At 57.1% G+C, this 11,187-nt stretch overlaps 1 protein-coding gene across 1 annotated transcript in view; it reads right to left on the bottom strand.

The window, feature by feature from the left end:
- Window positions 1–274: 274 nt before the first annotated feature.
- LOC141176374 (uncharacterized) overlaps window positions 275–11,187 on the bottom strand; it is a 53,976-nt gene continuing 43,063 nt past the window's right edge. The window contains exons 4-8 of the mRNA XM_073660335.1: window positions 11,036–11,187; window positions 10,656–10,768; window positions 10,481–10,581; window positions 4,073–4,133; window positions 275–2,103 (exon numbers count right to left, since the gene is read on the bottom strand). Of these exons, the coding sequence (XP_073516436.1) occupies window positions 1,832–2,103; window positions 4,073–4,133; window positions 10,481–10,581; window positions 10,656–10,768; window positions 11,036–11,187 (699 nt within the window). The 3' untranslated portion in view covers window positions 275–1,831. The remainder of the gene's footprint in view (window positions 2,104–4,072; window positions 4,134–10,480; window positions 10,582–10,655; window positions 10,769–11,035) is intronic.

The following is an 11,187-nucleotide window of genomic DNA, read 5'->3' as shown; positions in this document are numbered from 1 at the left end:
GAGTCTAGAGAGGACAGAGGAGCATGGAGAGCATAGTCTGGAGGGGGACGAGGAAGGAGTCTGAAGGAGAACAGAGGGAGAAGTCTGGAAGGAGGAAGAGGATAAAGGAGTCTTGACAGTGGAGGAGTCCGGAGGGAGGCTGAGGACAGAGGGAGGAGTCTAGAGGGTATAGTACGTCATAGTAAAGATGCACTCAATGAAGATAGCGGTGGTGGCCGGACTGGAGATGTTTCCAAATACACAGGAGTACAATGTACAGCCGCACTCGCAGGAGTGTTTTGAAATGCATTAGTTCTTTATTTTACAAGATGATACGTAGAGTGACTTTCAGAAGCGACTCTTTCACGTTTCGACCCGATCCTGGGTCTTTTTCAAAATCGCAAAAATAGGTTGTCATCAATTGTAGCTGTTCTATGTTCCGGATAATCCGGTATCTCATACAGGGCACGTAGCTTCAGAGGGATAGACAGAAGAGCACTGTGGTGATGGTGGTTGATATGGTCAGGATAATAGGTCGCCTGGTAGCACCAACGGGGCATCTGTCATTAGGCCTAGAGGGCGGCATACATGAAGTGTAGCCTGTGCTCTCTGTGTTGGGTCCAGAGAGGCATGGGGAGGAGGACAGAGGGAGGTAGAGGAGGCAGATGTTGGAAGAGGATGGAGGAGTCTGGTGTTGACAAGAATTTGGAGAACATAGGAGTCTGGAGGTGGAGACGGGCTTAGAGAGGGGCAGTCTGGAGGTGGAGATGGGCTTAGAGAGGGGTAGTCTGGAGGTGGAGATGGGCTTAGAGAGGGGCTGCCTCGAGGTGGAGATGGGCTTAGAGAGGGGCAGCCTGGAGGTGGAGATGGGCTTAGAGTGGGGCAGCCTGGAGGTGGGCTTAGAGAGGGGCAGCCTGGAGGTGGAGATGGGCTTAGAGAGGGGCAGCCTGGAGGTGGAGATGGGCTTAGAGTGGGGCAGCCTGGAGGTGGAGGTGGGCTTAGAGTGGGGCAGCCTGGAGGAGGGCTTAGAGAGGGGCAGCCTGGAGGTGGAGATGGGCTTAGAGAGGGGCAGCCTGGAGGTGGAGATGGGCTTAGAGTGGGGCAGCCTGGAGGTGGAGATGGGCTTAGAGAGGGGCAGTCTGGATTAGGTTAGAGGGGTTTTACTTCCTCCCCCATACCGTCCTGGTTCTGCTGTCCTGTCTGGGTTTTTCGGGTAACTTGCATTAGGGGGTGGTGCCTCCTGCTGGTAACATGTTGCTCTCCCCCGGTTTTCTACATCGGGGGTCTCACTCTTGTGGCCGAGAAGTAATGATGCTGCCAGAGGCTCAACGTTTTATAAAACCACAGTAGAAAATCCTATCACACAGCGAGGCCGCCGGCCGGTCCCATGACCACTGCCAGGAGTGCAGGGGCGGGGCTATGCTAATCACTCCGTGATGATGATGATCCGCCACCATGCGGCGTGCCAGTGTCTCTGACCAGGTCCATGTAGATGCTGGGCGGCTCCACCGCTGGTGCTACAATATGTCCTCTTCTGCACCAGAGCCGTGTGCTGCGGATGGTCTGCTCAGGTACAGCTGCGGGGTTGGTTCAGTGTATCAGATGTTTCCGGCTCTGACTGTACACATGGAGGTTACCATTCACTGGCGGCCGGGGAGATCCTGACAGATTTCGGGGCCTGGGGTGTTGGGATGAGGGTCACACTTCGTCTACAAGCAGGGTACTGTCCACAGCGGCAGCCACATGACCTCCGCTACGGCGGCCGGAGCTCCCCACAGTCAGTCACATGACCTCTGCTAAAGTGGCCAGTGCCCCCCACAGTCACATGACCTCCACAGTCGCATGACCTCCGCTATGGTGGCGGCGGCAGCCGGAGACCAGGCAGACTGAAAGCAAACAGGTTCCACAGCACGGCGAAGGCCACAAACAGCGCGGAGCCGCCCAGGAAGAGCCACCAGAGCCACTGATCCGCCAGCCGCTGCCCGAAGTTCCGCAGGATCACAACCCCCAGCGTGATCCCCACCACAACCCCGCCCAGGTGCGCAACAAAGCTGGGGGGAGGGCAGGGGGCGTGCGAGGAGGGCGAGAACCGCAGCCAGACCGCCCGGCCGAATTCCAGGCTCACTGCAAAGAGAGAACGGACATGTCACCAGAAGGTCTGCAGGGCGTCACCCCGGGGAGCGTCACCAGGAGGTCTGCAGAGCGTCTCCCTGGGGAGCGTCACCCTGGAGGTCTGCAGAGAGTCAACCCAGGGAGCGTCACCGAGGAGGTCTGCAGGTTGTCACCACAGAGAGCGTCACCGAGGAGGTCTGCAGGGCGTCACCCCGGGGAGCATCACCAGGAGGTCTGCAGGGCGTCACCCCGGGGAGCGTCACCGAGGAGGTCTGCAGAGCGTCACCCTGGGGAGCGTCACCAGGAGGTCTGCAGAGCGTCACCCTGGGGAGCGTCACCAGGAGGTCTGCAGAGCGTCTCCCTGGGGAGCGTCACCAGGAGGTCTACAGGGCGTCTCCCTGGGGAGCGTCACCAGGAGGTCTGCAGAGCGTCACCCTGGGGAGCATCACCGAGGAGGTCTGCAGAGCGTCACCAGGAGGTCTGCAGAGCGTCTCCCTGGGGAGCGTCACCCCAGGGAGCGTCACCGAGGAGGTCTGCAGAGCGTCTCCCTGGGGAGCGTCACCAGGAGGTCTACAGGGCGTCACCCTGGGGAGCATCACCGAGGAGGTCTGCAGAGCGTCACCCTGGGGAGCGTCACCAGGAGGTCTGCAGAGCGTCACCCTGGGGAGCGTCACCAGGAGGTCTGCAGAGCGTCACCCTGGGGAGCATCACCGAGGAGGTCTGCAGAGCATCACCAGGAGGTCTGCAGAGCGTCTCCCTGGGGAGCGTCACCAGGAGGTCTACAGGGCGTCACCCTGGGGAGCGTCACCAGGAGGTCTGCAGAGCGTCACCCTGGGGAGCGTCACCAGGAGGTCTGCAGAGCGTCACCCCGGGGAGCATCACCGAGGAGGTCTGCAGAGCGTCACCCTGGGCAGAGTCACCAGAAGGTCTGCAGGGCGTCACCCCAGGGAGCATCACCGAGGAGGTCTGCAGAGTGTCTCCCTGGGGAGCGTCACCAGGAGGTCTACAGAGCGTCTCCCTGGGGAGCGTCACCAGGAGGTCTGCAGAGCGTCTCCCTGGGGAGCGTCACCAGGAGGTCTGCAGAGCATCATCGAGGAGGTCTGCAGAGCGTCACCGAGGATGTCTGGAGAGCGTCACCCCAGAGTTCTGCAGAGCGTTACCCCAGAGGTCTGCAGAGCATCACACCATGGAGCGTCACCAGGAGGTCTGCAGAGCGTCTCCCTGGGGAGCGTCACCAGGATGTCTGCAGAGCGTCACCCTGGGGAGCATCAGCGAGGAGGTCTGCAGAGCATCTCCCCAGGGAGCTTCACCGAGGAGGTCTGGAGAATGTCACCCCGGGGAGCGTCACCCCAGAGGTCTGCAGATCGTCACCGAGGGCGTCTGGAGAGCGTCACCCTGGAGAGCGTCACCAAGGAGGCCTGCAGAGCATCACACCAGGGAGCATCACCGAGGAGGCCTGCAGAGCATCACACCAGGGAGCATCACCGAGGAGGCCTGCAGAGCGTCATCCCAGCCCTGCGCATAATCACCCTGGCCCCGCAAAAGTCTGGAGAGCGTGACCCTGGCAGATTGTCACCCTGGGCCCACGGAACATCGTTCCTTCACCTCCTGACATACACAGTGATATATCCTGCAGATTATTACACCATTGACCTCTGCAGAGCATCGCTCCTCCACTTCCTGACATACACAGTGATAGATCCTGCAGATGATTGCACTCCCGTCTCTAGTCTTCTGCCTCCTGTCGTTCCCTAGGTGTCCAGCAGGGGGCGGCTGCGGCTGTATTGTCTGCAGTGATTTTTGGGGGACGTGGAGCCGTATAACCTGGGGTGTGGGATTCTGGGAAGCAGCAGTCGCCCCACCTGAGGTTATACACTGAAAGCTGCGCTATGATTGGCTGCTGGCCCTATGTGCAGTGTCGCCCCCTTGTGCCGGTATCTGGGGGTCCCCTTATCCACAGCCGTCGGGGGCTCATACTTACTACATATTAAGGCAAAGGACGTTCGCAGGAGCTTGAACTGACAGCGCATCCCCGACCAGTTCTGGGGAGAAGACGACAGATCAGTGACCCCAACATAAGACGCCCCGAAACCACTGCTACCCCATAAATAAGTGCACCCCAGTCTGACAGAAGATCCCCTCAGTCTTCACCTCCTTACTGGGGGCGCTGCGGGGACCACTCTGTGCCAATCCTTGGATACTGAGGTGTACACAGAACATGAGCAGGACCCCCGCCTACCCCGCCTGCAGTGTAATGGGCATCCTGGGCATTGAGGCCCCTAATAGTAGAGGGGTGAAGAGTTTTTAGGGGATTCTGTCCCATTGTTGTGGCTTTGGGTTATTTTCTGAGCATTTTTTGAGAGCGCTGAGAGGTCGGTGCCCTATGGGGGTCGGTGCCCTATGGGGGTCGGCGTTCTGGGAATTTCAGACTGGTCTTTTTTTTGGAGGTGGGGCTGTATGGGGCGCAGGGGGCTCTGCCCTCACTGTGGGCATTGGTGGGGTTCAAGCTCCTCTGGGGACATTAGGAAAGCGGTTCTGTCTCACTAGGGGGCATTTGGGGGGTTCTGTGCCTCAGAGGAAGGTGTTTGGGGGGGTTCTGTGCCTCAGAGAAAGGTGTTTGGGGAATTCTGTGCCTCAGTGGAAGGTGTTTGGGGGGTTCTGTGTCTTAGAGGAATGTGTGTGGGGGGTTCTGTGTCTTAGAGGAAGGTGTTTTGGGGGTTCTGTGCCTTTCTGGAGGGTGTTTGGTTGGTTCTGTGCCTCAGAGGGCTGTGGGGGGAGTTCTGTTCCTCAGAGGACGGTGTTTGGGGGGTTCTCTGCCTCAGTGGAAGGTGTTTGGGGGGTTCTCTGCCTCAGTGGACGGTGTTTGGGGGGTTCTGTGCCTCAGTGGACAGTGTTTGTTTTTTTTTGCCTCTCTGGAGGGTGTTTGGGGGGTTCTCTGCCTCAGTGGAAGGTGTTTGGGGGTTCTGTGCCTCAGTGGAAGGTGTTTGAGGGGTCGTCTGCCTCAGTGGAAGGTGTTTGGGGGCTCTGTGCCTCAGTGGAAGGTGTTTAGGGAGTTCTGTGTCTTAGAGGAAGGTGTTTGGGGGGTTCTGTGCCTCTCTGGAGGGTGTTTGGGGGATTCTGTGCCTCAGTGGAAGGTGTTTGAGGGGTCTTCTGCCTCAGTGGAAGGTGTTTGGGGGTTCTGTGCCTCAGTGGAAGGTGTTTAGGGAGTTCTGTGTCTTAGAGGAAGGTGTTTGGGGGATTCTGTGCCTCAGTGGAAGGTGTTTGGGGGGTTCTCTGCCTCAGTGGAAGGTGTTTGGGGGGTTCTATGCCTCAGTGGAAGGTGTTTGGGGGGTTCTCTGCCTCAGTGGAAGGTGTTTGGGGGGTTCTCTGCCTCAGTGGAAGGTGTTTGGGGGTTCTCTGCCTCAGTGGAAGGTGTTTGGGGGGTTCTATGCCTCAGTGGAAGGTGTTTGGGGGTTCTCTGCCTCAGTGGAAGGTGTTTGGGGGGTTCTATGCCTCAGTGGAAGGTGTTTGGGGGTTCTCTGCCTCAGTGGAAGGTGTTTGGGGGGTTCTATGCCTCAGTGGAAGGTGTTTGGGGGTTCTCTGCCTCAGTGGAAGGTGTTTGGGGGGTTCTATGCCTCAGTGGAAGGTGTTTGGGGGGTTCTATGCCTCAGTGGAAGGTGTTTGGGGGGTTCTCTGCCTCAGTGGAAGGTGTTTGGGGGATTCTGTGCCTCAGTGGAAGGTGTTTAGGGAGTTCTGTGTCTTAGAGGAAGGTGTTTGGGGGGTTATGTGCCTCTCTGGAGGGTGTTTGGGGGATTCTGTGCCTCAGTTGAAGGTGTTTGGGGAGTTCTCTGCCTCAGTGGAAGGTGTTTGGGGGATTCTCTGCCTCAGTGGAAGGTGTTTGGGGGATTCTGTGCCTCAGTGGAAGGTGTTTGGGGGGTTCTATGCCTCAGTGGAAGGTGTTTGGGGGGTTCTCTGCCTCAGTGGACGGTGATTTTTTTTTTGCCTCAGTGGAAAGTGTTTGGGGGTTCTCTGCCTCAGTGGAAGGTGTTTGGGGGGGTTCTGAGCCTCAGAGGAAGGTGTTGGGGGTTCTGTGCCTCACTGGGAGTTCTTTGGGGGGGGGGTTCTTCGCCTCTCTGCAGGATGTTTGGGGGGTTCTTTGTGTCTCTGGAGGGTGTTTGGGGGGTTCTTTGCTTCTCTGGAGGGTGTTTGGGGGGTTCTGTGCCTCAGTGGAAGGTGTTTGGTTGGTTCTGTGCCTCAGAGGACGGTGTTTGGGGGGTTTTCTGCCTCAGTGGAAGGTGTTGGCGTTCCGTGCCTCTCTGGACGGTGTTTAGGGGGTTCTCTGCCTCAGTGGAAGGTGTTTGGGGGTTCTGTGCCTCAGTGGAAGGTGTTTGGGGGGTTCTATGCCTCAGTGGAAGGTGGTTGGGGGGTTCTCTGCCTCAGTGGAAGGTGTTTGGGGGATTCTGTGCCTCAGTGGAAGGTGTTTGGGGGGTTCTATGCCTCAGTGGAAGGTGTTTGGGGGGTTCTCTGCCTCAGTGGAAGGTGTTTGGGGGGTTCTCTGCCTCAGTGGACGGTGATTTTTTTTTTTTGCCTCAGTGGAAAGTGTTTGGGGGGTTCTCTGCCTCAGTGGAAGGTGTTTGGGGGTTCTCTGCATCAGGGGAAGGTGTTTGGGGGGTTTTGTTCCTCAGGGGACATTTGGGGGGTTCTGAGCCTCAGAGGAAGGTGTTGGGGGTTCTGTGCCTCACTGGGAGTTCTTTGGGGGGGGTTCTTTGCCTCTCTGGAAGGTGTTTTGGGGGGTTCTTTGTGTCTCTGGAGGGTGTTTGGGGGGTTATTTGCTTCTCTGGAGGGTGTTTGGGGGGTTCTGTGCCTCAGAGGACGGTGTTTGAGGAGTTCTGTGCCTCAGAGGATGGTGTTTGGGGGGTTTTCTGCCTCAGTGGACATTGTTTGAGGGGTCCTGTGCCTCAGAGGATGGTGTTTGGGGGGTTCTGTGCCTCAGTGGACAGTATTTTTTTTTTGCCTCAGTGGAAGGTGTTTGGGGGGGTTCTGTGCCTCAGTGGAAGGTGTTTGAGGGGTTCTGTGCCTCAGTGGAAGGTGTTTGGGGGGTTCTGTGCCTCAGAGGAAGGTGTTAGGGGGATTCTGTGCCTCAGAGGAAGGTGTTTGGGGGGTTCTGTGCCTCAGAGGAAAGTGTTTGGGGGGTTCTGTGCCTCAGAGGAACGTGTTTGGGGGGTTCTGTGCCTCAGTGGAAGGTGTTTGGGGGGTTCTCTGCCTCAGTCGAAGGTGTTTGGGGGTTCTCTGCATCAGGGGAAGGTGTTTGGGGGGTTTTGTGCCTCAGTGGACATTTGGGGGTTCTGAGCCTCAGAGGAAGGTGTTGGGGGTTCTGTGCCTCACTGGGAGTTCTTTGGGGGGGGGGTTCTTTGCCTCTCTGGAGGATGTTTGGGGGGTTCTTTGTGTCTCTGGAGGGTGTTTGGGGGGTTCTTTGCTTCTCTGGAGGGTGTTTGGGGGGTTCTGTGCCTCAGTGGAAGGTGTTTGGTTGGTTCTGTGCCTCAGAGGACGGTGTTTGGGGGGTTTTCTGCCTCAGTGGAAGGTGTTGGCGTTCCGTGCCTCTCTGGACGGTGTTTAGGGGGTTCTCTGCCTCAGTGGAAGGTGTTTGGGGGTTCTGTGCCTCAGTGGAAGGTGTTTGGGGGGTTCTCTGCCTCAGTGGAAGGTGTTTGAGGGGTCCTCTGCCTCAGTGGAAGGTGTTTGGGGGTTCTGTGTCTTAGAGGAAGGTGTTTGGGGGGTTCTGTGCCTCTCTGGATGGTGTTTGGGGGATTCTGTGCCTCAGTGGAAAGTGTTTAGGGAGTTCTGTGTCTTAGAGGAATGTGTTTGGGGGGTTCTGTGCCTCTCTGGAGGGTGTTTGGGGGATTCTGTACCTCAGTGGAAGGTGTTTGAGGGGTCCTCTGCCTCAGTGGAAGGTGTTTGGGGGTTCTGTGCCTCAGTGGAATGTGTTTAGGGAGTTCTGTGTCTTAGAGGAAGGTGTTTGGGGGGTTCTCTGCCTCAGTGGAAGGTGTTTGGGGGGTTCTCTGCCTCAGTGGAAGGTGTTTGGGGGGTTCTATGCCTCAGTGGAAGGTGTTTGGGGGGTTCTCTGCCTCAGTGGAAGGTGTTTGGGGGTTCTCTGCATCAGGGGAAGGTGTTTGGGGGGTTTTGTGCCTCAGTGGACATTTGGGGGTTCTGAGCCTCAGAGGAAGGTGTTGGGGGTTCTGTGCCTCACTGGGAGTTCTTTGGGGGGGGGGTTCTTTGCCTCTCTGGAGGATGTTTGGGGGGTTCTTTGTGTCTCTGGAGGGTGTTTGGGGGGTTCTTTGCTTCTCCGGAGGGTGTTTGGGGGGTTCTGTGCCTCAGTGGAAGGTGTTTGGTTGGTTCTGTGCCTCAGAGGACGGTGTTTGGGGGGTTTTCTGCCTCAGTGGAAGGTGTTGGCGTTCTGTGCCTCTCTGGATGGTGTTTAGGGGGTTCTCTGCCTCAGTGGAAGGTGTTTGAGGGGTCCTCTGCCTCAGTGGAAGGTGTTTGGGGGTTCTTTGCCTCAGTGGAAGGTGTTTAGGGAGTTCTGTGTCTTAGAGGAAGGTGTTTGGGGGGTTCTGTGCCTCTCTGGAGGGTGTTTGGGGGATTCTGTGCCTCAGTGGAAGGTGTTTAGGGAGTTCTGTGTCTTAGAGGAAGGTGTTTGGGGGGTTCTGTGCCTCTCTGGAGGGTGTTTGGGGGATTCTGTGCCTCAGTGGAAGGTGTTTGAGGGGTCCTCTGCCTCAGTGGAAGGTGTTTGGGGGTTCTGTGCCTCAGTGGAAGGTGTTTAGGGAGTTCTGAGTCTTAGAGGAAGGTGTTTGGGGGGTTCTCTGCCTCAGTGGAAGGTGTTTGGGGGGTTCTCGGCCTCAGTGGAAGGTGTTTGGGGGGTTCTCGGCCTCAGTGGAAGGTGTTTGGGGGTTCTATGCCTCAGTGGAAGGTGTTTGGGGGGTTCTATGCCTCAGTGGAAGGTGTTTGGGGGGTTCTATGCCTCAGTGGAAGGTGTTTGGGGGGTTCTATGCCTCAGTGGAAGGTGTTTGGGGGGTTCTATGCCTCAGTGGAAGGTGTTTGGGGGGTTCTATGCCTCAGTGGAAGGTGTTTGGGGGGTTCTATGCCTCAGTGGAAGGTGTTTGGGGGATTCTGTGCCTCAGTGGAAGGTGTTTGGGGGGTTCTATGCCTCAGTGGAAGGTGTTTGGGGGGTTCTCTGCCTCAGTGGACGGTGATTTTTTTTTTTGCCTCAGTGGAAAGTGTTTGGGGGGGTTTTCTGCCTCAGTGGAAGGTGTTTGGGGGTTCTCTGCATCAGGGGAAGGTGTTTGGGGGGTTTGTGCCTCAGGGGACATTTGGGGGGTTCTGAGCCTCAGAGGAAGGTGTTGGGGGTTCTGTGCCTCACTGGGAGTTCTTTGGGGGGGGGTTCTTTGCCTCTCTGGAGGGTGTTTTGGGGGGTTCTTTGTGTCTCTGGAGGGTGTTTGGGGGGTTCTGTGCCTCAGAGGACGGTGTTTGAGGAGTTCTGTGCCTCAGAGGATGGTGTTTGGGGGGTTTTCTGCCTCAGTGGACATTGTTTGAGGGCTCCTGTGCCTCAGAGGATGGTGTTTGGGGGGTTCTGTGCCTCAGTGGACAGTATTTTTTTTTGCCTCAGTGGAAGGTGTTTGGGGGGTTCTGTGCCTCAGTGGAAGGTGTTTGGGGGGTTCTGTGCCTCAGAGGAAGGTGTTAGGGGGATTCTGTGCCTCAGAGGAAGGTGTTTGGTTGGTTCTGTGCCTCAGAGGACGGTGTTTGGGGGGTTTTCTGCCTCAGTGGAAGGTGTTGGCGTTCCGTGCCTCTCTGGGCGGTGTTTGGGGGGTTCTCTGCCTCAGTGGAAGGTGTTTGGGTGGTTCTGTGCCTCAGAGGACGGTGTTTGGGGGGGTTCTGTGCCTTTCTGGAGGGTGTTTTGGGGGTTCTCTGCCTCAGTGGAAGGTGTTTTTTTTTTGCCTCAGTGGAAGGTGTTTGGGGGGTTCTGTGCTTTAGTGGAAGGTGTTTCGGGGAGTTCTCTGTCTCAGAGGAAGGTTTTTGGGATTCTGTGCCTCACTGGGAGTTGATTGGTTGGGGGGGTTCTTTGCCTCTCTGGAGGGTGTTTGGGGGGTTCTGTGCCTTAGTGGAAGGTGTTTGGGGGGATTCTGTGCCTCTCTGGAGGGTGTTTGGGGGGTTCTGTGCCTTAGTGGAAGGTGTTTGGGGGGATTCTGTGCCTCTCTGGAGGGTGTTTGGTGGGTTCTGTGCCTCTCTGGAGGGTGTTTGGGGGGTTCAGTGCCTTCCTGGAGGGTGTTTGGGGGCTGCGTGCCTCAGTGGGGGGTATTTGGGGTTTTGTGCCTCCCTGAGGGGTATTTGGGGTTTTGTGCCTCCCTGAGGGGTTCCGTACCATGACTATATTGGCGAGGTGGGCAGATGCGATAGCGTACACGCCGCCCGATGATCCAACCACCGGAGCTGTCATATCAGCCACGGACACGGCAAGGGAACCTGCAGGGAAGAGCACAATAATCAGACATCTCAGAAGCCCCCCTAAATAATGAGCAGCTAACGTGACCTCTCACCTGCCAAGACTCCTGCCACGTACACAAAGCCGACCCTCATCGCCCCGTGCACCATCTCCAGGGGGACCCCGACCAGCAGCTGCAACGCCACGTTCACCCCCAGATGCTCTATCCTAGAAGACAAGACCCCGTTATGTGAGGATCAGACCCCCCTTGTCTGATGACATCACACCTTATAAACATGGCTTTGCCCATTGTGGTGACATCAACCTGACTTGAATCTCCCGCTATCACTTAGGAGCCCCCTTACAGCCACTCCGCTGACCCCATATTATACGTTCTTAAATTTAAAGAGGCAGTGTCCTAATAACAGCTGTGACTCTGAGAAGAACAAAATGGGTTAACCCCCTGTGTGCTGGAGGCGGTGGAGCGCTACTCACCCGGCATGCATGAATATGTAGCTGAGGTACCGCCACGCCTGCGCCCGGAGCTGCGGGTGATACACCAGAGGATTCTTCTTCAGGTACTGCGGATGCCTCACTTGCAGGACAAAGCGGTCGAGCAGTAGACCGTAGTACACAAAGATGGCTAC

The sequence above is a fragment of the Phyllobates terribilis genome, unplaced genomic scaffold, assembly GCF_046119375.1.
Source record: "Phyllobates terribilis strain yellow unplaced genomic scaffold, ASM4611937v1 Scaffold_25__1_contigs__length_18738178, whole genome shotgun sequence".
Lineage (NCBI taxonomy): Eukaryota > Metazoa > Chordata > Amphibia > Anura > Dendrobatidae > Phyllobates > Phyllobates terribilis.
Note: the sequence above shows the minus strand (reverse complement) of the source record. Positions and strands in the feature narration are given on the sequence as shown.